We start from the raw sequence: 26,309 nt of genomic DNA on the forward strand, positions 1-26,309 counted from the left end.
TTAATCTAAGAGCAGAGAGGGGCAAAAGAGTCTTTACCAAAAGTTAAGTATAAATTTATTAGGAAATGAAAAGTCAAGTTGAAGAAAGATACATGATGTGAGGATTAGGTAAGGTGAGAGTCTATCCCTGGGAACAATAAAATTCCCCTCCATGAATAAGTTCTGGGCTAAAGAGGTTCTTAAAACTAATTTAAGACACATTTATTTCAGGTACCAGTTTTCATATTAAAAATAGAGAATTCAAAAGCAGTAATAGGTGATTTTTGGATTATGACTCTTTCAGCAAGTGATTTTTTCTGAATGAAATTTTCGTCTTTAACTATGTGCTTTGGGGTTTTAATAGCTAGATCTTTTTCATCAGGATGTAAAAGACAAAATGAATGCAAGCTGCAAATTCATTCATTTATTCAGAAAAACTTTATTGAGTATTAACATGTGCCAGACATTTGATATATATAGAACACAGAGAGATGCAAAAGAAATAGAAGACCTAGTTCATGTTCTGGGAAAGCTACCTGAATGAAAAGATGAGGCAACCAACACTTTGTCAAAAGACCCGCTTGTTGGAAAGGTTCCTCCCATTTGTTGACCACCTAATATGTGGCAGGTGCTCAATACATATTCTTCTCTCTTTTTTTTTTTAATTTTAAAAAGATTTTATTTATTTATTTGAGAGAGAGAGAATGAGCACAAGGTTGGGGGGGCGGGGTAGAGGGAGAGAGAGAAGCAGTCTCCCGGCTGAGCAGGGAGCCCGATGCGGGTCTCGATCCCAGGACCCGGGGATCATGACCTGAGCCAAAGCCAGAGAGTTAACTGACTGAGCCACCCAGGCGCCCCCATATTCTTTTAATTCTTACAGAGTTAGCCATATGACCTGTCTTAGCCAATGAAATGTGATTAGAAGTGACATATTCCAGTCCCAAGCAGAAGCTTTATAAGCCACCGTGTAGTTCAGCCATTGGGAGTTTTCCTTTGTCTCATGAACAAGATAGTGGCTATTCCCTCAGCCTGGATCCTGAAAAGGGCAAGATACTTGGAGAACAAAATCTCAGAGTTAGAGCCAAACTGCAGCCAATGCCAAATATGAACAACAACCAAAATAACTTTGTTATTAAAGGCACTGAAATTTTGAGGTTATCACAGTCTTACCAAGTGATATGGGTTGATTTATTCCCCCACCAAAATACATCGAAGTTCTAACCCTCGGTTCCTTGCAATATGACTTTATTTGAAAATAGAGTCGTTGCAGATGTAATTAGTTAAAATGAGTTCATACTGGAGTAGAGTAAGCCTTTAATCCAATCTGACTGGTGTGCTTGTAAGAAGATGGCCATGGGAAGACACGGAGATACAGAGAGAATGCCATGTGAGGATAGAAGCAGAGAGTGGGTTATGCAGCTACAGGCCAAGGAATGCCAAGGATTTCTGGCAACACCAGAAGCTGAGAGAAAGGTGTTGCAAACTTAGAGAGAGCATGGTCCTGCTGACAGCCTGATTTTGGACTTTGAGCCTCCAGAACTTTGAAACAACACATCTCCATTGCTTTAAGCCACCCAGTTTGCGGTGCTTTGTTTTGGCAGTAACAGGAAACCAATACACTAAGGGAAAGCTGGCTGAGGTACATGTGAAAGATAATGAAGCAAGAAAGCTCTCAAACAACTTCAAGATTCTGGGATGTGGTCCTATGCCTCTATAGGGAAGAAGGCAAAATAAACCACAGTCCACAATCAAGAACAGAATTTGTTCAAAAGAACATTTCAACAAAAGTAGTTTCTAAAAGAAAAAAGAAAATAAGGTGTAGTATTTACTATATTATTTCATCCTTAAACATGACTGGAGAAAATACACTGGGAAAAACATATCATTCTTTCTACTTCGTTCAGTTTGGGGCTATAGTACAGTCAACAGCCTACTAACCATCTCCATTTGGTTGTCCCAGATATCTCAAGTCCACTAGGGCCCAAACTGGCTCATCATCTCCCAACTTTTTCTCACCCCATCAACTACATTTTGTCCTCCTCCAGTGATCAAAATATCAGTAAATGGTACCATGAACCTCCCAATTACCCCAGTCAAGACCTAGGAATCATCTTTAATTCTATCTTCCCCTTCAACCCTCATATCTTATTGATTATCAAGCCCCCCACTTCCTCTTAAATATCTCTCAAATGCATCTTCCTTTCTCCAACCCTACTGCAACGATACTGGTTCAGACCATAACATCTCCCTCCTAGATTATATCCAACCCCTCTCCCTACCTCTACAGGCATGTCCTCTGTATAAATAAAGATAGTAAGGTAATGCCAAAATCTTAGAGATTTGAAGCAATAAATGTTTGTTTCTTTGTCTTGCTGTATGTCCATCTGAGGGGAGGGGGAGGAGAGGAGAGCTCTGCTTCATATCACTTTCCCTCAGGCACCCAGCTTGATGGAATACCTACCATTTAGAATATTGCTGGCTGCCACGGCAGAAGAAAGGGGAAATGATGAATTGCACAGTGGATCTTAAATACGTGCCTGCAGAAATGACCATACGTCACTTTAAGGTGGTTTTGGTGGTGACCATAGGTCAAATTAAGCCATGTACTCACACCTCACTTCAAGAAGGCAGGGAAACACAATTCTACCACGTGCTCAGAAGGGGGAGACACAGAAATAGATTGGCAGACAGTACCCCTATCACCATGGCTCGCATTACTCCACACTGCAACCAAAACCATCTTTCTAAAAGAGCGATCTGACACTTTTTCCTTGCTTAAATCCCTGGGGAAATCTCAGTTAATTTAAAAATTAAAAAAAAAAAACTTGTAAATGTACATCTTACAAAAGTACCTAATAGTAATCCTGATCAACAAAATCTAAATAAATTAGGATGAACATGTTCATTAAAGTGGTGGGATTACTAGTTACTTTTATTCTTTATATATATATGTATATTTATTTTGATTCTTTACAATAAACATCTCTTACCATTACAAAAAAAGAAGGGGAGAGAGAAAAGAGTATCTAGTTGATCAGTTGCCTTTAAATCTAGATGGGGTCAAATGTTCAGAAAAACCTAAGTAAGGGTGGTAAGGTTATGCTGCACCACTTCCTTCAGAGCAGGTACAAATGCCAAATTGTTTCTGTCTTAACAATGAACAAGCTAAAGACTCGGACAAGTCATTTTTCACTGATAAAGTAAGGAATATTCTTATTTCAGAATCTTCTCTTTCCAGGTGATGGCCTGCTATTAGCTAAGTATCATTCTGCTCCTGCTTTGTTTCCGGAGACCGTTTTAAATGCACACAGCTGTGTACCCACACATATGGAATATGGATGTGTATATATCTAGATAATTGGCATTCACAGATACAGATACAAGTTATTTCTTTATCAAATGATAGAACATCAAAGCTAGAGGGAAATTTAGAGATCATCTATTTCAAGCCCATCATTTGATAGATGGGGGACTGAAACCCAGAGAAAGAAGTGGCTCACCATAAGGCTCAGTCATTGGGTGCCACAGGACATGGCACCCAGGCTTCCTGGTCCTGAGCCTGACGTGTCCTCCATGAGTCTGCACAGCTCCATCCTTCACACAGGCCTGTTGCAGGACTGGGCCAACCTTTCCCTGCTGCCTTCCTATCCTGCCTGCTGCCCTACCATCTGCCCTGTATCCCCTCTGTTCACATGACTGGACTTTTGTACTCAGAGCGGAATCAATTAAGACAGAAATTTTATCATTTCCAATTATCAACATTTAAAACTTTAGTTTCTTCTACTGGACCTTGTAGTTCTTCTTTTAAAAAGCAGTCAGGCACAATGTTCAGATTTATCAAAAATAAATTTCATTTAATAATAGTGAAAATTAGGCACCCCAAATGTTCATATTCATCAAAAATAAATTTCATTTAATGAATGAAAATTAGGTGTCCTTGGAAGACAAATATTAGCCCCAAGGCCTATGAAGTTTCAGACTTTAAGATAGAGTATGATTACAATCACCAAGGATTTAAGCCCTGCTCTAAAACTGTGCCAAAAACTGCCTCTTTTAATATGGTACTTTCAAGTTTCAATGGAAGATAAATTAAAACGATGACTTGTTTTTTAAATTCTACCAACGAAACTTTGGTTGCCACAGAATCAGGCATGCAAGTTATCCCTTTGATGAGGACTAACCCTACGGCATGAGTTTCATGTCTCCCCATAATGAGACCCAAAGGCTGAGCCAAGTCTCAGAGGAGTTGATCCGACTAAGATGAGCGGGCAGAGCAGCCCAGTTCAAAATGCAGGAAATGAACAGGTTGCAGTGCTGGGCAGACAGAAGAAAACAATGTCTTTCAAAAAAGGATAAATTCTCGGGGTGTGTTTAGTCCTGTCAGCAAGTAAGAATAACATCACCTAAATTGTATATGTGAAATAAATAAGGAGCTTAAACAATAATATTATCTCTGAAAATACATCTCCATATATCCAGCACTGTTTTTATTAGTTTAAAGGATATGTCTTTGTATGTCAACAAATGTCAAAGAGTGGCAATTTCATATGACTCAATCTGAAATGTTCTTCACAATATACACTCGTGATGAAAACCCTGGAAAGTAAATTTGATTATGCCCATTTTGCAGATGAAGTGATTGGCTCAGGGAGCTTGAGAGACTCTCCTAAGCCACACTACAATGTGGCTAGGCTGAGATACAACCCAGACCTCCCCTTTGTGCCACCTCCCTCCACCTGCCATCATCCTGTCATCGTGTGGAATCACCTGCCAGCCTTATTAAACCAACTTGCCTCACTCTCAAGGGCAGGCACTAAAAATTTCTAAGCTCAACAAATTTCACAGTTATTTGGGATTAGCCCTTTCTCTTGTAGGACATATTTGTACAGCACAAAAGAGAGACTTGCTTTATCCCACTGATAAATTTATTCGGAATCAGTTGCCTTTAATTTTTTTTATGCTCATCCCATCAGTAAAAACTTTTTAGCAGGCAACTGATATACATTTAATTTTTCATTTAATAAGTTATATGCACGTACCATGCTTTACTATATCATATATATTTCTATAGAATAGAAATTTAAGAGCAACGCAAAGATTAAATGACTATTTTAGAATAATTTTTTAAATTGCATTATTGGCATGAGAACCTTTCTGTTCATGTTAAAATTATAATCTAATATATTTAATTAGTTTTTAAAATCTTAGCACTGTGCTTTGAAGATATGACTAGGACAGGTGTTTTTCAACACTTAGTTTTAATGGTGGTCACAGTTGAAAAAAAATCAGGCTTCTGAGATAGGTAGATCCAAATAAAAAAGGTCAGCTAATTCATGACGCTCAGATTTCAATCCATCCGCCAATCCTAAAGACTCATTTGTTGAAGTTCAACTACAAATTTCCACCTTCCTTAGTGTCAATTGTGTCTTTTTGCAAGTTAATCAAAAGATTTTTTTTTAACAAAGGATGTAAAACTCTTCATGAGGAAGATTTTTAAACAGGTTAAAAGTTTCCCATTTGTGTGAGTTATTTTTCTGTGATGCTTCATTTTTGGCATGAAGAGCACAATGATAAAAACATTTCCAATCCTCATTACTTGAAAAATATTTTTTCAAAATATTGGTTGGATAGCATACTATTGTCAACCACTTACCGCAGGAAAGACAGGAAATTTCGGAGAACTTGTCTGTTTATAAAAGAAAATGTCTAAACTCTGTAAATTTGACAATCCTTTAAAGAACTTTGCCTTGAGGGTGCCTGGGTGGCTCAGATGGTTAAGCGTCTGCCTTCAGCTCAGGTCATGATCCCAGGGTCCTGGGATCGAGTCCCGCATCAGGCTCCCTGCTCCTTGGGAGCCTGCTTCTCTCTCTCTCTCTCTCTCTCTCTCTCGCTCTGTGTGTCAAATAAATAAATAAAATCTTTAAAAAAAAAAAAAACATCGCTGTTGACTCTAATGTACAACCTGGTTGAAGTGCCACTATTTTACTCCCCTTTTTAAGTATCTTATTTGTCATTAATAACATATTTGTAATTGAATCATATTTTAAATATATTATAGAAGCTCATTATTTGAGAATATTATAGTGAGTCATGAAGACTACTTTGTGACATGAATAACCATTCCTTAAGTTGACATTTCCTAATACAGTAATCTAAGATTTTTTTCTTAATGAGGTTTTATTAAAGCAAGGCTAACCCTTACTGATTGAACATTTATTTCTGTTGTGCTTATGTGAATATGATTCTCTTGGACTATAAGATTCTAAAGTGACAAGTCAGTCCATTTGTTTCTCTAAGTATGCATAGCTGTTAAAATTGCAACAGGCACAAGTCAGCTTTCAATCCTTTCAGTGATAATTAACACTTTAAGAACCAGCAAAAAACCCTAAGGACAATGAGGTCCAAACAGTTCTCTTTGTACTATATACTGCCACTATTCAAATATATAGTTTTGTTAACAATGACAATGACAATCTTGATAAAATTAAGACAGTATAGGTAGGGGATGAGCAAGCTGACTTGGTAGCTAGACTGCTTGGGTTTGAATCCAAGTGCTGCCCCCTTATTAGCTTGTCATCATGGAAACCTACGTAAACTGCATCTATAATGACAATAATAAAAATACCTACTTCACAGATTGGAGGATTAAGTGAGTGGATAACATGGAATGCTTAGAATGGTACCTGGCATTCAATAAATGGTAGCTATTATTATGGTATAAACTAATTGACAAAAGGACATGGCATAGGGGGATTTTTATAGTTATGAGGCAAGACAGAAGCTCAAGGGAAAGAAAAGCAAAGATAAACTATTGGAACTACATCAAATTAAAAAGATTTAACACAGCAAAGGAAATCATCAACAAAACAAAAAGGCAACCTACTAACTGAGAAAAGATATTTGCAAATGATATATCCAATAGGGGGTTAATATCCAAAATATATAAAGAACTTCTACAACTCAATACCAGAAAAGCAAGCAACCTGATTAAAAAATGGGCAGAGGACCTGAATAGAATTTTTTTCCAAAGAAAATATATTGCTGCCAACAGACACATGAGAAGATTCTCAACATCACTAATCATCAGAGACATGAAAATCAAAACGACAATGAGATATTGTCTTACACCTGTCAGAATGGCAAAATCAAAAAGACAAGAAATAACAAGTGTTGACAAGGATGTGGAGAAAAAGGAACCCTCATATACTGTTGGTGGGAATGTAAATTGATACAACTACAGTACGAAAGTTTCTCAAAAAGTTAAAAATAGAAATATCATATGATCCAACAATTCCACTGCTGGATATTTATCCAAAGAAATAAAAACACTGATTCAAAAAGATATATGCACCCTTATGATTATTGCAGCATTATTTACAACAGCCAAGATATGGAAGCAACCTAAATGTCCATCAGTAGACTAATGGATAAAGAAGATGCAGTATGTGTGTGTGTGTGTGTGTGTGTGCGCACATGCACACAAGCATTTATAGTTATATGTAATGGAATATTATGCAGCCATAAAAAGGATGAGCTCATGCTATTCGCAACAACTTAGATGGACCTAGAGGGTATTATGCTAAGTGAAATAAGTCAAACTGAGAAAGACAAATAGCATATGATTTCACTCATATGTGGAATCTTAAAAAAAAAAATGAGGAAACAAATAAGCAGAATCAGACCTATTTGTATGTAGTTTAAAGGCACAGCCACAGGATTTGCTGACGGACTGGACAAGAGGAGAAGAGTCACAAGCTTAGAGTTAAAACTAAGCAAATGAATGGATGGGTTGTCTTTACTGAGCTGGAGGACACAGAGGGAGAAGCAAGTATAGAAGAGAAAATAAAGAGCTCTGGGTTTTTTCTTTAAATTTTTTATTGTTATGTTAATCACCATACATTACATCATTAGTTTTTGATGTAGCGTTCCATGATTCATTGTTTGCATATAACACCCAGTGCTCTACACAGAACGTGCCCTCTTTAATATCCATCACCAGGCTAACCCATCCCCCACCCCCCGCCCCTCTAGAACCTTCAGTTTGTTTTTCAGAATCCATCATCTCTCATGGTTTGTCTCCCCCTCTGATTTACCCCCCTTCATTCTTCCCCTCCTGCTATCTTCTTCTTTTTTTTCTTAACATATATTGCATTATTTGTTTCAGAGGTACAGATCTGTGATTCAACAGCCTTGCACAATTCACAGCGCTCACCATAGCACATACCTTCCCCAATGTCTATCACCCAGCTGCCCCATCCCTCCCACCACCCCACCACTCCAGCAACCCTCAGTTTGTTTCCTGAGATTAAGAAGTCCTCATATCAGTGAGGTCATATGATACATGTCTTTCTCTGATTGACTTATTTCACTCAGCATAACACCCTCCAGTTCCATCCACGTCGTTGCAAATGGCAAGATCTCATTCCTTTTGATGGCTACATAATATTCCATTGTGTATATATAGCACATCTTCTTTATCCATTCATCTGTCGATGGACATCTTGGCTCTTTCCACAGTTTGGCTATTGTGGACATTGCTGCTATAAACATTGGGGTGCACATACCCCTTCAGATCCCTACATTTGTATCTTTGGGGTAAATACCCAGTAGTGCAATTGCTGGATCGTATGGTAGCTCTACTTTCAGCTTTTTGTGGAACCTCCATACTGTTTTCCAGAGTGGTTGCACCAGCTTGCATTCCCACCAACAGTGTAGGAGGGTTCCCCTTTCTCCGCATCCCCACCAACATCTGCCATTTCCTGACTTATTAATCTTAGCCATTCTGACTGGTGTGAGGTGGTATCTCACTGAGGTTTTGGTTTGGATTTCCCTGATGCCGAGCGATGTTGAGCACTTTTTCATGTGTCTGTTGGCCATTTGGATGTCTTCTTTGGAAAAATGTCTGTTCACGTCTTCTGCCCGTTTCTTGATTGGATTATTTGTTCTTTGGGTGTTGAGTTTGATAAGTTCTTTATAGATTTTGGATACTAGCCCTTTATCTGATATGTCATTTGCAAATATCTTCTCCCATTCTGTCGGTTGTCTTTTGGTTTTGTGGACTGTTTCTTTTGCTGTGCAAAAGCTTTTTATCTTGATGAAATCCCAATAGTTCCTTTTTGCCCTTGCTTCCCTTGCCTTTGGCGATGTTTCTAGGAAGAAGTTGCTGTGGCTGAGGTCGAAGAGGTTGCTGCCTGTGTACTCCTTTAGGATTTTGAAGGACTCCTGTCTCACATTTAGGTCTTTCAATCATTTGGAGTCTATTTTTGTGTGTGGTGTAAGGAAATGGTCCAGTTTCATTCTTCTGCATGTGGCTGTCCAATTTTCCCAACACCATTTGTTGAAGAGACTGTCTTTTTTCCATTGGACATTCTTTCCTGCTTTGTCAAAGATTAGTTGACCATAGAGTTGAGGGTCCATTTCTAGGCTCTCTATTCTGTTCCACTGATCTATGTGTCTGTTTTTGTGCCAGTACCATACTGTCTTGATGATGACATAATAGAGCTGGAAGTCCGGAATTGTGATGCCGCCAGCTTTGCTTTTCTTTTTCAACATTCCTCTGGCTATTCGGGGTCTTTTCTGGTTCCATACAAATTTTAGGATTATTTGTTCCATTTCTTTGAAAAAAGTGGATGGTATTTTGATGGGGATTGCATTGAATGTGTAGATTGCTCTCGGTAGCATTGACATCTTCACAATGTTTGTTCTTCCAATCCACGAGCATGAAACTTTTTTCCATTTCTTTGTGTCTTCCTCAATTTCTTTCATGAGTATTTTGTAGTTTTCTGAGTACAGATCCTTTGCCTCTTTGGTTAGATTTATTCCTAGGTATCTTATGGTTTTGGGTGCAATTGTAAATGGGATCGACTCCTTGATTTCTCTCTCTTCTGTCTTGTTGTTGGTGTATAGGAATGCCACTGATTTCTGTGCATTGATTTTATATCCTGCCACTTTACTGAATTCCTGTATGAGTTCTAGCAGTTTTGGGGTTGAGTCTTTTGGGTTTTCCACATAAGAGCTCTGTTTTAAATATGCTAATTTTAAGATACCTAATCGACAAGCTGGCTATTGTCTAGGCAATTTCATATACAAGGCTGAATTCCAGGAAGGAGACTCAGGATGGTATTCAAATTTGGGATTCACTAACTGAAATGATATTTGAGGGTATGGGACAGTGTAAGTGAGTGTAGCTAGAGGAGAGAAGCAGTTTCAGGACTGAGTCTTAGGGCATTCAACATTCAGAGGCTGGAAAAGAAGGATACTCCAGCAAAGTAGAGTGAAGAAGAGAAGCCAGTGAAGTAGAAAGAAAACCAGGAGGGTGTGAAATGCCAGAAATCACATGAGTAAAAAGCAGGGATTAATTGGCTCAACCAAACATTTCTAGGAATTTGAATGAGAATTAATAAATGGTCATTGGATTTGGATGTTTTTGGCAACCTTGAAAAGGTTGGGATCAATGGAGTGTTGGGGATGAAAGATATAGATTTAAGAAAGAATGAGAAATGAGGATGTAAAGACAGTGAGTTTAGACAACTCTTGCGATTGGCTGTAGAGGGGGGTAGAGACAGTGGGACAGGAGCTGGGGAGAGATTACCATGGACCAACTATTTGTGTCCCCTCACCCACCCCAAATTCCTACGTGGCAATCCTAACCCTCAAGGTGAAGGTATTAGGAGGTGAGGCCTATGGAAGGTGGCTAAGCCATGAAGGAAGAGCCCTTATGAATGGGATACATGCCCTTATGAAAGAAGCCCCAGGGAGACACAGGAAAAAGATGGCATCTGTGAACTAGGAAGTGGTCTTTCACCAGACACTGAATCTGCCAGCAGCTTGCTCTTTGACTTCCCAGCCTCCAGAACGGTGAGAAACAAATAACAGAGTTTATACCACCCAGTTTATGGCATTTTATGTTATAGCAACTTGAACAGACAAAGACAAAGATGTATGTGTAAAGGAAAACTTTTTAAAGATGGAAGATGCTAGGTTTGTATGCTGATGAGAATGATCCAGGAGAGATGAGGAAATTGATGATGTAGCAAGAGAAAGAGGGTGTTTACAGGCAGTGTCCTCGAGCAAAGAGGAAGGGATAGAACTGAGTGGGAGGTTGGCCTTAAATCTGCCAATGGGAGTGTAGGTGGAAACACGGGCTTCACAGCAAGAGGGTTGGTAAATCTGGATAAGACGATGAGGAAGGTCGCTTCTCATTGACTGTTTTCTCAGTGAAATAAGAAGCCAGGTTGTCCATGGAAAGCATGGCAGCTTGAGAAGAGAGCAGACAGTGTGAGCGTAGCTGGATTGTCAGGCCGTGCTGAGGTCCAACTTAAGGTTATGGCCATAAATTTAAAGTGTCATCGTTGTGTGTTTTTCTCCAGCCACATTCAGTTGCTTGGGTAGAAGCTCGGGTTAGGCAGAGAAGTAGATATAATTTGGGGATTGTAAATGGCAATAAATAATATTCATCATCACCTCCTATGTTCAGATAGATGCAAAAGAGCAACCTTCATTATTCTAAAATGGATAGGAGAATGTAGCTTTAGGTATTCAGACAAGTGCTTTGGTAAATTCTCTATCCCAGACTCATCTTGTTGCTGCCAGTTTCCTTCCTTTCTTGTAGAACAGGGAGGAAGTTTTGGAAAGATGGGAGAGGGATGCCTGGGTGGCTTAGTCGGTTAAGCATCTGCCTTCGGCTCAGGTCATGATCCCAGGGTCCTGGGATCGAGTCCTGCATCGGGCTCCTTGCTCAGCATGGGAGCCTGCTTCTCTCTCTCTCTCTCTCTCTCTCTCTCTTTCTATCGTGCGTGTGCCCACTCTCTTTCTCAAATAAATAAATAAAATCTTAAAAAAAAAAAAAGAAAAGATGGGAGAGGAAGGTCTCAGGCAGGTATGCCCCTCCCATTAGATAATTCATTCCATCTTCAGCAGGAAGGAGGAAATGAGGGATGGGGAAAGGCGAACAGGCTAGCTCGGGGGTCTGCAGCTATACCTGCACTTTGGAATCACCTGAGGATATTAAAAGAAATCAATGGGTGGGTAGACTTGCAGAGAGTCCAATTTAACTGGTCTGCGGTGCCACCTGAACATCTGAACTTTTTAAAGTCCCCCTAGGTGATTTTAATGTGAGGCCAACATTCTCCCTTAACAATAAATATGATTGGAATTGCCAGACAAACATGACAGAAGCTGAAAGTGACAATGGAGTCAAGAATGCTTTTTTTTTTTAAAGTCACTATATTGATGCACCCTGGGAATTTAAAGAATCAAGTGAGAACATGAGGGGATTGGTAGCGTAGCAAAAAATAGTAGGGTCAGTGGATTATGTGGTTGTCCCTATAGGGTGGCAGAATTGTTGGGGTTGAGCTCCTGAGAAAGGCAGCTAGAATACAAGATAAAGAACAGAGAATCAAGTGGTCAAGTTGAGATTCAGACTGTGTTGCTGCCAAAATGGCAAGTTCTAGGGTATTTCTGAGCATGGGAGTCACAGGTACCATAGTCATAGAGACTAAGGCTGGATGTAGAACAAGATCATTGGAGGTATGGAGGCTGTGGCAAGAGACCGGTGTGCCGAGTGAATCATCGATGTGGATGTTGAAATGACCAATGATGACTGGAGTCATGGTGGCCACAGCAACCTGGAAGAGACTAAGCATGCAGGTCCCTGGCTCCCAGGGGCCATGAGATTCAGTAGGATCCCGGGAAGGTGGTTCTCTGTTTTGAAACTGCTTTCTTTTTCTTTTAAAAGACAGCCAACTCCATCTATGGTAGATTTGAGAAAGAGAGGATGAAAAGCAGGGAGAGATGATTGAAATGTTATCTTTAGGTATATAAAGAAAAAGATACACAATTATTTTCCAAAAGGGCTTGAATCTTCATGTTCCACTGGTAAAACAAAGGAAGGCTGATGAAATGTTAACCGGCCTTGGGCATAAACCTTAGGAAAATTCAAGTTTTTTCCTCTTCCTCCCTCTCCACATTTCAGTTGGGTGGATGAATACGGAGCATGACATGCTTGGTCTTCCATTGACCTTGAGTAGTCCAGTTCAATGGCTTCTACTCTTACTCTGCTTTTAATGTTGATGTATAACTATGCAGGTATCATCACTTTTCATTTGCTTATTCTGCTAATTCCTCACCTCAGGACATCTTCCCCCACTTTCCCCTGCCTTTTTCCAATCTCCCAATTTGCTATGCAGCAATAATTTCCCTTTACACTATTCCTGCCGATTGCAATGCCAGATGGCTTCAGTTCTGAGTCCCCTCACCCAGCCCCCCTAGAGAACAGCTGCCATTGTCATTGCTGCGAACGCATCTCGGCTTTGAACCCATAGCTGGGACCCAAACTTGATGCTCAGCATCGGCAGGGGCTAGCACTAATGCAAGGAACCATGAAAACGGCACACACTTTTCCTTGCTGCCCTTCAGCAAAAGCCCTTAGCAAAGGCTCTTTAGCATTTTTTCAATCATCTGTGTATTGAAATCTCATTGTGGAGTTTAATTCCTTTACCACCTGACTCAGCTTTCTAGCCATGAAGTTCCTTTTGTGCCATAAACTCAATTAGAACCCTGTATTTCCATTCTGAAAACAGATGTGAAAAAACAACTGCAGGGTTGTTGCGTGCACGCACGCGCGCGCACACACACACACACACACACACACACACACATCTGTAAGCTGTCTCTAGAAATCCAGGACACTCTCTTACCTACATCCACATATTTGTATTGGAATATGATCAGTCAATAAGAAAAACACAATTTGGTGGCCATGTGGACAATCTGACAGCCTTTACATCAGACTGAGGGAAGATAAAGGGATAGAATTCCTGTTAGAGGGGTTTGTTTTGTTTTTGTTTTTTTTCAGTTATCCTATGTTGATTCCAACACTAAAATTCTGTTGCTGTGAGATTGTCTAAAAAGATCATATTTTTGAGTCCTCTGTGATGGCAGGTCAGTCATAGGCCTACAACCCCAAACAAAAGAATCCTGAATCAAATTCCATGTCGACCAATATGCATTTCAAAGGCACTGCCCATGTAGGCAGTGGGTTAGGGTTTTTGTGTTGTTTTCTTTTTCTTTCCTTTTTGGGGAGTGGGGATGGGGGAGGGACTCTCTTTCATGTTAATCTAGTTGTGCATAACCCAGGCACATTTTACCATGTAGGGAAACTTTCCCTTTTAGTGTCCTTTCCTGCCACACACTCTGGCCTCCTTTCATTCCACTCCTTCTGAAGTCAGAGCGCTCCCCGGGCGTACATTTGGGGGAGATTCCCAGGATGGTGATGTATTCTGCATTGCTGCTGAGGAATTTACTATCCCCTCACTTGGCAGCAAATGAAAGTGGGTATTAATTTCTCAGAGTGCTGGTAGAAACGCGAGAGAGGGGCCACAAGAATGATACCCACCTAAATCTGTATATAGTGCACAGCATGCCGCTGTTTCAAAAGAGGGAGAGAAAAGACAATGACGAGAAAGAAAAGATTCTCCTGAGTTGACTTCTCTGTATTTTGCATCGTTAGGTTTTGGAGAGAGATGCGAGAGGTTCGGCCCTGAACGGAGTTAAATTATGCAGCTGTGGGGATGCCAGGTCCCTCCAGAATAGGGTGCTTCGTTTAGATTTTCTACAATGCTATTGAAGTGCTTATTTTCCTCCTGAAGAGACACAAACAGATGCAAACTTCTGTAAACACTTTAGAAATGAATTCAGTGAGTTTGGCCTCTCAGCAGTGCTCAATAGCTGACAGAAAAATGTCTAATTAGTGCAAGTGGAAATAATAGGGCCACTTGGATTCCTTCCATCCTCCTCCAAGTCTACTTTTCCAGGGAACTCAAAGGGCCTTTGTCTGGCAGGTCACCCTCTCTCGGGCTTTTGTGCTCCAATCTATTAAGAGTCGAAGGGGGAAAAATAGATTAGGCAATGTTCTCTGCTCAAATAGATGGCGTGTCCATGTGGGATGCAGAATAGGGTGTTTGCAGCATCAGTTTACAGGTGCTCGGGGAGGGATTCCTCCATTGGCGACAGCCAAAAGCAACTCGCACGTGCTGAGAAGGCCCCCTTTCAGGAACCAGCTTTCCTTCACCAACTGCCATCAAGCCCGCTCGTTTTCCTTTTTCTTTCTCCGTTTCTAGTAGCATCACTCCTCAGAGTTGCTCAAGAGAAGAAAGAGGTTAAAAGAAATTAGAGGCTTAGCCATTTTCTGAAATAAGCCTTAGAGATGTTCTACACATGATCTATTATTTCCTCTCTACTCTATTGAAAACTCCGTGGACATTTATTTCCAGAGCCTGTCTTTTCTTGCTATTTTGTCATGCAGGAGAGTAGGAATGCAGGAACTGACTTACTTTTCCTATTTTTTTCCCCACAGAGTTCCCTGTCATTTATTAAGCACCCATCGTATGCCAGGCCCTGTGCTGAGCACTTGACTCACATTTCCTCTAATCCTGTAACAGCACTGCAAATAAATACTATCCACGTTTCACAGATGAAGCCATTGAAACTCGGAGAGTTTCAGTAACTTGCCATGGCAAATAAATGGCAGCTAGGAAACAAACTCAGATATCTGTGCTTTCATTTCAGACATGATACGTTTTTTTTAATCTCTAGAAGTTTGATTTGGATCATTTTTACATCTCCCTCTCATGTTTGTAATTCCAACTAATTTTTTACTCTACCTTCTGGAACTGATGAAATACAGTTATAGTAACTGTCATTTTGAGGTCAGTTTCTATTGATTCATTTTTCTCTGCAATATGGGCTTTTTTTCATGCCTGGTAATTTTTGACTGGATGCCAGACATTGTAAATTTCAGCACATAGGATAGTGGGTATTTTGTGAGCCTATAAATATCCTTGGGCTTCGTTTTGGGACTCAATCAAGTTACGAAACTGATCTTTTTCAAGCTTGCTTCTAAACTTTTAGAGTGGGCCAAGAGCCACCTTATTCTAATTTTGTCTCACTGTTGAAGTGATACCCTTCTGAATACTCTACCCCATGCCATGTGAACAAGATTTTCCTTCCTGGTTGGTGGAAACACAAGTCCTACATGAAGCTGGGGACTGTTTCTACTAGTCCTTTCAGGTAGTTCTTTCTCCAGCTTTGGGGTGGTGTCTTTCCATGCATGAGCTCTGCTGAAAACTTGAGGAACCCTCTTCAGAACTCTGGACTCCTTGCTTTGTGCAGCTCTCCCTGTGAACTCTGGCCACCTTGGCCTACCCAGACTCCTAGAAGCTCCATTGTCTCAAGTCAGGAAGACCACCTCACAGAAGTTTCCACTGGATTTGCAAAGTGTCTTTGCAGCTCAGTGTGAAGAATGTCTGCTGGAATAATGTCCAGCTAATCACCAAATTATCATTTGCTCTCATGGTACCAACTTTTACTAGAGAATTTCAAAACACTGAAATTAAAGGCCATCTCCTATGAAGTTTTCTTTTCTTTCCTTTCCTTTTAAGTACAGAACAAGAACACTCCTTTCAATTTTTTTTTTGTCCATTTTAGAATTTGCTCATCGTAATAAAGGATATGGTTTCCTTAGAAACTGCTTGGATTCAGTGAGTGACAAGTTTACTAGCTCCAAAGACCCAGCTTCCTATGCCCAGATTAGACAATGAGCAAAATCACCTTGATCAGACCATAGGGAGAAATCAGAGGAAAAGTTGACACTTAATACACCTGTGTTCCTCAAGTGTTAGCCAAGGATATGGAGAAATTGGAACTCTGTTCACTGTTGGTGGGACTGTAAAATGGTGCAACTTCTAAGGAAGACAGCCTGGAACTTCCTCAAAAAATTAAAAATAGAATTACACTATGATCCATATATTCTACTCTGGATATATAGCCACAATAATTGGAAGCAGGATCTTGAAGAGATATTTTCATGTGCATGTTCTTAGCAGCACTATTCACAATAGCCAACAGTCTGAAGCAACCCAAATGTCCATCAACAGATGAATGGATAAACAGAGTTTGGTATATACATATAATGGAATAATTCAGCCTTAAAAAGGAAGGAAATTTCATCACATGCTACAGCATGGATGAACCTTGAGGGCATTATGCTAAGTGAAATAAACCAGTCACAAAAAGACAAATGCTGTATGATTCCACTTACTTGAAGTACCTCAAATAATCAAACTCATAGAAATAGAAAGTAAAACGGCGATTACCAGGGGCTGGGTTGTGATGGGGAAAGGGGCGTTGTTGTCTAGTCAGTATAGACTTCCATATTTGCAAGATGGAAAAGTTCTGGAGACCTATTCCACAACAATATACTAAACACTACTGAACTGTACTCTTGAAAATGGTGAAGATGGTAAATTTTATGTTATGCATTGTTTACCACAATAAGAAAATTTATTTTAAAAAGATATAGACTTGGGTTCCTGCCTGACCCTGACCCTTTGGACTTTGTAAATTTGGAAACTTCAGTTTCCTTACCTTACTTGGATGTTATAGTTACTATAAATTCAAATGGGATAATGTCTGTGAATGTTTTTCATAAACTAGATGGTGCTCCAATGATGGAAACCATTTTTGTCAGAGAGGTAAGGATTGAGAATCATTTCTGGAAAATAGCCTGTCACTAAGTGTTGCATCCCAAGGAGATATATGGGTACTTGAAAACCGAAGTGGGGCACCTGCGAGACAGGAGAGCAGAACTGACCATCAAGCACACACCAAAGGGCAACCTCAAAGAGAGGGAACTCACCACGGCTTGCTGAGGACCCTGCAAGATAAGTGGTCACGAGCAGGGTGACAGCAATAGTGTTGCTCTTTCCAAACACATGTTTCAGGAAGCCTAGCAGTGGAAGAGGCTGCACGTTCTGCAAATAACTGCTGAGGTTGCAAACTAAAGGACTGTGTCATACGTACCTAGCATAGGAAGGACTCTTGACCAGAGACCAGCCTTAGTGAACAGAGCTGGGCGTACATAAAACCATAAATTTTCCTTTCCGCTTGAATTTACAGTTTATGAATGTCAATTGACTGACTTGTTCTCATTTTAAAATTTGACAGTTCTCAATGGAAGTTTTGAACACTTCAGTTTTAGTTTCTTTTTTTGGTTGGAAGGAACAGAGGTTCACTCAAGCAAATTCACAAAATGGGGTGCACATTATTATAAAAACATAATGGAACAATCAAGGAGGCCTGGAGCTCTAAGAATGGCACTCATGACAAGGTACATTTGGATTCGGAGCCATCATTCTTCCATCTTCAGTCTGCAGTTGCCCATTAAGCGTGACTTAGCTACATTCTATTTTCTGCTTCTTTCTACCCTGACTACCATTCTTTCTATGTTTCTTAGTTCAGATTTGAAAGTTCATTTTTTCAAGCCAGGCCACAGAGTCATGGGGCCAGGGATCAGATGAGTACTCTTAGGTTAGCTTTGAGCTGGTGGTGGGGTAGGGAAATGGAGTCAAGGAAAATAGCAAAATGCATGCCAGTTTCAAAAGCAGGAACTGTGGGCAGCGCAGTTTTCCTTAGAAAGGATTGTGGTATATTAGGCCATGATTAACGCCGGGATCTTTGAGAGGATCCAGGATTCTTTCCCTCCTGGATGCTGAGCGAACAGAAATAAATCAAGAGTTAGGCAGACAAGAGGTTAAACATTACCTCTAATTCTGATAAAGCCTAAACTGAAAGATAGAGCTTCATATTAGAGCACAGGGGATCTGCTAGCCGAACCCCAGAATTATGTAGACATCCCCATTCAGTCACAGAGATTACGAGGGCAAGCAGAACACCACATATAGGGTGGCTTTCTAGATAAGACTTGTGATACACAAGAGCAGAGTATCCTGGTTCCCTTAGACAGCTGTTCCCAAGGAAACAAAAGAGAAGAGCTAAGCCAGGCATGCCAGTTTCTTCTTCCCAAATTTACCAGTCGTATTAATCGTTCCACCTCCCCTGGGGCAGAGTGGGTAAAGTGGTAGAGAGGCTAGGAGGGCTACAGGAAGTCAGCTCCCTTCACATGGAAGGAAACACCAAGAGAGAAGCGATATCCCCCCTTAATAACTGGCATCTCTATCACAATGAGAACAGTGATCAGTTTGAACAAAAGGATAAATACAAAGGCAAATGATCACTTTCGGGACTTAATAAACACAGTGATAGCTTAAAAACCTTAATGAGTTAAGAAAGTCTCCGTATGAAAATAGAAAGGTTATTGTGCTGGTTATTGGTTGGCATTACCTGATTGATGAATACCCCGTAAATATAAACGTTATGTTCTACATGCAGTGCTATAGAACAGCACACCAAAACATACATACCAAAAGTCAAATCATGTGAATAAGCACCATCAGTAGAACTCTGGAATGGGCCCGATCTAAGAGTTTAGGCCAATTTTACCTAGAGATATACAAGTGTCAAATTAAAACTCTAAAAGAACAGTTCCAGGCAGACTTTGAAAAGCAGAGGTTACTCTCTCCCGGTTTGAAAGCGTCCTCTCTTAGTTTCAATTTGTTAAAGTAAATCATGCTCAGACCAGCAACTGTAACAACACTGATTACATATTTGGTATTTACTGGCATCACTGCAAGTACCAGGTAATTGATAGCCAACTCCTGTTTTCCTAAAATAAAGTCGGTACAACATGCGACTTGAAAGTGTGAGATTTGGACCTAGACTTTCTGTGTTCAAATCTCCCCTCTTAGTCACAGGTCATGTGACATTGGGCACGTTACTTAACCTCTATGAGTCTCAGGTTTCCCACCTATAAAATGGGGGTAATTAATAGAATCTGCCTGTTAGGACTGTTGTAAAGAGTGAGTGAATTAGTACATGTAATGCACTTAGCACTGTGCCCTGCATCTAGTTTTACCCATCTAGTAAGTGTTAGTACTTAGGATTATGTGGTGAAGAAAGCAGTGCTTTGTGTGGTAACATTGTGCTAGGAAAATGAGCAATGCTTTCTTGGGCTTCATAGGTGAGCCAACATGCTCAGAAAACACTGCTTGATTTAGTTTAGCAAATGGAGAAAATACTGCTCAGTGGGAAACTCATTTATGCTGTTAGCCACATGACTTTGAATATCTTGAGTATAACACCTTGGAGATCAAAAGATGATGTTTTTCCATACAGGTTTGCCTCACTTCTCACTTTTTTTTTTTTTTAAAGATTTTATTTATTTGACAGAGAGAGACAGCGAGAGAGGGAACACAAGCAGGGGGAGTGGGAGAGGGAGAAGCGGGGAGCCCGATGCGGGGCTCGATCCCAGAACCCTGAGATCATGACCTGAGCCGAAGGCAGATGCTTAACGACTGAGCCACCCAGGCGCCCCTCACTTCTCACTCTTTATGTTACACTTTCATTTCGGGCCTGTTTTCTTCTTTTTCTTGTTTTATTCATTAAGTATAAGTTAAATTTAAAATGTTACCTAAAATTCTGTATTTCTTCTTAATTAAAATGTAGGCAATAAGTGAAGCAGAGCGTTATGAACTGATGTGGAACGCTCTTCAAGATGCTAAGATGACTGAAAGAACTAACCAACATAACAGTATGTCTAGTGTAATCTCATTTATGAGAGAGAAAAAGAGGTAGAGGAGAAAGGGGGGGAGAGAGCAAGGCAAGACAGGGAATCAATTAATGTCTACATATACAATAGGGTAGAAGTTTCTAGAAGGATCGCTCTGAAACCAGGATGAGGAAGAATGAGAAAGAGATTGCGGAGGAGGAGGGGAAAACATAAGGTAAAGAGTCAGGAAATAAGGGGCACTTTTCATTTTTACCTTGTGTTTGAATTTTCTAAGAACAGGAAATATGCATGTATCACTTGTATAATTTTAGAAACGTAGTGGGGAAAAGGAAATGGAAGAAAGGTTTTATCTCACAATTGATTTGGATTTCTCCTTATTTATTTTTTTTCTTTCGGTTCAGCCACCCAATAAAGTTTGTTTCTTCCTCTTGTTCTAGGTTTTGTTGTTCTTGTTTTGACTGAAAGAAAGAGTGACGAGAAGGAAGGGAAGGAGGGAGGAAGGAAGGAACAAAGAAAGGAAGGAAGGACAAAACACCTAGAAGCCTAAGCTTGGTCCCAGGGCGGCGTTCTTTTTCCGCCGGGCGCTGCTTCCGTCTGGTTCATTCTGTCCCGTGGATGTTCCTGCAGGCGTGCTTGAAAGCCTCCATCCGCGCCCGCGACTGTACCACGGCTGCAGCCATTGTGTTCTTAAGCGACCGTTTCCTGTACGGGCTCGACGTCTCCGGCAATCTCCTGCAGGTCGCCAAGGGGCTCCACAAGTTGCAGCCAGCAACGCCCATTGCCCCGCAGGTGGTGATTCGCCAAGCCCGAATCTCGGTCAACTCAGGTAGGCTTCCCTCCTGCTGGCCCCTCGCGGTCCTGCGGCCGTGCGGCCGGCCGGGGGCTCGGCTGCGCTCCGGGGCTACTTGACTTCGGCGGGGGGACGGCGGGCACCCGGGCCTGTGGGCCATCCTTTCAAGCGGCGGGCTCTCCCCGCCCCTGGCCCTCCGAGGTGCCCTTCCACCCGCCTCTTGCCAGCACAAAGGCCCTGGCATAAAGGGTTTCAGAGCCAGAAGCAGTAGAGAAAATTGTGAAAGGGTGTGGAAAATACTAATTGGAGCTTTTGTCTTCTAACAAATCTGTCCTGCTGCTTTCAAACAGGGGTATCTGAATTGCTATACTTCTGACCAAGAGCCTTTAAAAAGCAGATTAAAATTCGACTATTTTCTCTTAGTTCTCCTGTCTCCTTTCTGTAGGGCCACTTGACTATGCTAACAATAGAGCTGACAAATCCACTGAAGTAATTTGAGGGGTTTTTTCCATCACTGGGAACACCGGTACAGTACCTGATTAGGCCCTAAAGTATCCTTTTTTTTTTCCTTCTGTCACTTTGAATGAAATGAAAAATGAGGCTGACATTCTAACTTAGGATGTACTGTAGAGGGCAGTTGGAGGGAGAAAAGGCCTGCTATGTATTACAGTGAAGTTTACTTCTATAGAATTTTGGAATTATTTAAATTACTGATAACCATGAGGTTGAGAAATGTGTAGCCTGCTCTCCTCATTTCTAAGAGTGAAAGAATAAAGGACAAAAGTAGAAGGCAAATTTGCCCTTCCCAGAAACAGGACTGGCTCATTTTTTAAATTGATTTTAGCTGTTGTTATTGTTTAAGTAAGTCCGGTCTTCAAGGGGTTAAAATATCTTTACTTCATTTCCTTTGAAAAGGAACTGTACTGACTATACTAAATGGGACAATTGTTGGATGCAGAGAGGGACAGAGATAAAAGGACATGAGAGAAATGGGCTTGTGGAGGTTCACTTTTCAAAAGCCCAACTTCATTCACTTTCAAGTTCTTGCAGCTGTGCATAAATTGTGTCCGTGTTTATTACTTTCCTAGAGTAACTGCAGGGACAGAGTTGAACTTGGGAAAACTTTCTTCCTTCCGATATCCCTGACTTGGGACATTTTACAATGTTTGGAGTTTATAATATTTGGGGTATGAGGGAAACCTGACAACTAATGTTCCTTCGGATGGCATCGGATGGCGATGACGTGTGTGCATAGCATTCTGTAGGGAGAACAGAATGGTGAAGCTGGGCATGCACAGGCAGGGTTCTAACATTGGTTCTCCTCACTTAGAACTTGGAACAGAGTCCATGTGGCCTATTTTATGAGACACAGATTTGGTATAGTGCGACATGAAAATTGAGGTTAAGCAGAAGGCAGGCATGTTGATAGCTTTGTTTTACACAGCCACACTGATCTTTTCACTTGTTTGTTTTGTTGTTTCTCTCATGCTTCTCACCGTGATAACGAGTAAGCCTAGAGAGCATCATGAGCAGTATGCTCCTCTGTTGATACGTATCCTATGTCTAAGATAAAATCCTAGATCTTAGTTCCCAGCAGTTGGGTTGTCTTTTCCTCAAAGATACTACCAGAAGAGCCACAAGAAAACAAACACAGTCTCAGAGTTAAGTGAGTTTTGTGAACTTCTCCCCTCAAACAACTTTTTTTTTTTTAAGATTAATTTAGAGAGAGAATGAGAGTGCACCAGTGGGAGTGGAGGGAGAGAAAAACTCAAGCAGACCCCACGCTGAGCTCAGAGCTCGATGCAGGGCTTGATCTCACAACCCTGAGATCACGACCTGAGCCGAAATCAAGTCAGACGCTCAACCGACTGTGCCACTCAGTTCCCCCACCCCCACCCCAAACAACTCTTAAGCCTCCCCATACACTGGATGTCTCAGAGAGAGAGGGGCTTAGAGCAGTGGTGGTGTCCTGGTAGAGAAGGTACCATAAGAAGGAGTCTCCATTCTCAGCATTTGGGACTCCTGGGATGGAGAAATGAGAGGACTGTATGATATTATAAGGAGTAAGGAAGAGGAATAAAGGTAATATGAAGGGACCGCACAATTCTACTGTTATCCCTTTGACTCAGCCCTTCCTGGTATCCACCCAAAACACATGCCAAAGGTCAGGGCATTCAACGTGGGATTTCAGACACAATAGAGAACATCCTGGGCTTGCCCAGCTCACTCTTGCCTAAAATTAGGAGGAAAACATTTTAAGCCATAATTAGAGATAAAGGTTCAAATCTTCATTTCTTTCACATGGAGGATTAAGCATGTATAAAATCTTCTCCTATTACATAGATATTGTGAATATTTTTTTAAGTGTGGAAACACAGAAAGTGTTCAAAGTTAAAACAGTAGTCTACTGCTCATGAGCCAGAGGGGTTTACACTTGAATATGGTCCTAGGGGAAGGGACTGTCATTTTAATCCCCATGTAGGGGCAAGAGACAGGTCCATGGGACTATGTGAGGAGTGAAATATTTGCATAAAGCGGGAATTCTCAAAGGTTTGCACAGCTATGAGAGGGGACTGAACAGCTCCACCAGCTCACCTGGAGAAGTGGCAAGGAAGCTTACTCTCTACCCAAGCTCTGGGGTAGAGGCCAAAAAAAAAAAAAAAATCTCCCCAAATAAATAAAAACCCCAAGACAATGCCAAATATGTGTGAGGAGTCTGAATTTACCCTACCCACAAGGGAGGTGATCCCCCCAAATAACAAAAAACTAGTTCGGGACTGACATTTTTGGGGCCCAGCAGAATATCAAGTACAAAACTATGTTCTAGAGAAACATCCACACTCCGGAGGAATAGGAATCCCACAGGAGAATAATCCTTGCTGAAGATGCCCTTGGTTAAACTGTATAAACAACAAAAGGAAATGAAACATGTGAGAGAAGAGCAGCATGTACAACAAAACACAGGAAAAATGGCCCTCCAAAACAAAATATAAAAATAGAACAACCTGAAAGACTCACATGGCTTAAAAAAATAGTACGTTTAAAGAACAGAATGCAACAGGAAAAGAAAATGAATTCACTCTTTTGAAAAAGAACTAAAGAGAATTTTCAGAAATTTAAAAATACAGGTGGCTCAGTCAGTTAAGCGGCTAACTCTTAGTTCCTGCTCAAGTCATGATCTCAGGGTCCTAGGATGGAGCCCTACATCGGGCTCCATGCTCCGCAGGATGTCTGTTAGAGAATTCTCTCCCTCTCCCTCTGCCCTACCCCCCAACTCGTGCACACATGCACTCTCTCTCTCTCTCTAAAATAAATAAATCTTCTTAAAAATATGCAGATCCTAATTCAGTGTGTATGTGGCAGGGCCTCAGATTCTGCATTTCTAACCAGCTCCCAGACAACACTGATGCTGCTGTTCTCCAGACCTCCACTGACTAGCAAAGGACTGTCCATCCAGGGGCACCTGGGTGGCTCAGTCGGTTAAGTGTCCGACTCTTGATTTCGGCTCAGGTCATGATCTCAGGGTTGTGGAATCGAGCCCCAAGTGGGGCCCCTCCACTCAGCATAGAGTCTGCTTGTCCTTCTAATATTCTGCCCCTTCTCTAGCTCATGCCTACTCTCTCTCTCTCAAATGAATAAATAAATAAATAAATAAATAAATAAATAAATAAATAAAACTTGAAAGAGAAAGAAAGAAAGAAAAGAAAGAAGGAAAAGAAAGGAAAGAAAGGAAAGAAAAAAGAAAAGAAAAGAAAAAAGAAAGAAAGAAAGGAGAAAAAGAAAGAAAGAAAGAAAGAAGAAAGAAAGAAAGAAAGAAAGAAAGAAAGAAAGAAAGAAAGAAAGGAAGGAAGGAAGAAAGGAAGAGAAAGAAAGAAAGAAAGAAAGAAAGAAAAGAAAAGAAAAGAAAAGAAAGAAACACCTGAGTGGCTCAATCAATTGTCTGCCTACTGCTCAGGTCATGATCCCTGGGTCCTGGGATCAAGCCCCACTCAAGGTTCCCTGCTCAGCCGGAAGCCTGCTTCTACCTCTCACTCTGCCCTTCCCCCCTTTGCTCATGCTCTCTTATGTGTGGGCTCACTCTCTCTCAAATAAATAAAATCTTTAAAAATAAATAAATAAATAATTTTTTAATAAAAGGACTATCCAAAGATTCTAAATATGTGCCCATCTGTTATAGGGGAGTGGTAACAGCCTTCCAATAAAGATAAATTTCCCGGGCCAGTTTCTCAGGTGTTCCAACCCCCTAACTGACCTCCTGGAAATGCATTCCTGCAGCAGATCTAACAGCAGGAGAGAAAGTGATGGAACTGGAAATTATATTTAAGGAAAATACTGAGAATGAAGCATATGGAGTTAGGTAGATGAAAATATGAAAGAGGAATTTTTAGAACTTAGAGAATAGAATGAAAAAAGCACATAAGCATGATAGGACTTCTGAGAGGACTGACTGGAATTAGAGAAAAACACGTCTTTGTGTTGAAGAGGTGGACCCAACCTTGAGCAAACTTCTTTTTTAAAAAAATCACCTAGACACAGTGTGGTGAAACTACAGAAAATCAAACAATGAGAAAATCTTAAAGGAAACAGAGAGAAAAGACAGATTATGTATATGGGGACTATATTTAGACTGACATAAAACATCTTATCAGGAACAACAGAGTCCAGAAAGCAATGGGATCTACCAAAAAAATTTGAGAGGAAATAGCTTTCAACCTAGAATTTTATACTCAGCAAAGTCACCATTCATAAGTGAGGACAAAAGAGACATTCTCAGACAAAGACTAAAAATATTTATTATTCTCAAGACATTTCTCTCCCTCTTTCTCTCTCTCTCTCACATACACATTAAAGAATGTATTTTGTTAAGTAAGAAGTTGAATCTATAAAGATGACGTAGGACATTCAAAAAGCAATGGTAGGGGCCCCTGCATGCCTCAGTCGTTAAGCATCATTAAGCATCTACCAAGCAAAAAAAAAGCAATGGCAAATAAAGAATTGGTAAATGCACAGGTCAAACTAATTAAGATAAAAATAAAAGGAAATTACCTGGTAGTATCACTTACATAATTTATCAGA

General features: G+C 40.6%; 1 protein-coding gene across 10 annotated transcripts in view; it reads left to right on the plus strand.

Moving 5' to 3' along the window:
* The window catches only part of ALPK1 (alpha kinase 1), a 117,556-nt gene that overhangs the window by 68,335 nt on the left and 22,912 nt on the right, over positions 1 to 26,309 (plus strand). For 7 of the 10 annotated variants that reach the window (XM_027598462.2, XM_027598461.2, XM_027598467.2 and 4 more), the window contains one exon: positions 21,071 to 21,269. In XM_027598462.2, coding sequence (XP_027454263.1) covers positions 21,071 to 21,269 — 199 coding nt within the window. Of the gene's footprint in view, positions 1 to 20,379; positions 20,465 to 20,880; positions 21,270 to 26,309 lie in introns of all 10 variants that reach the window. The other 3 variants (XM_027598469.1, XM_027598468.1, XM_027598470.2) reach the window with 2 other exon arrangements.

The sequence above is a fragment of the Zalophus californianus genome, chromosome 2 (genome assembly GCF_009762305.2).
Source record: "Zalophus californianus isolate mZalCal1 chromosome 2, mZalCal1.pri.v2, whole genome shotgun sequence".
NCBI lineage: Eukaryota > Metazoa > Chordata > Mammalia > Carnivora > Otariidae > Zalophus > Zalophus californianus.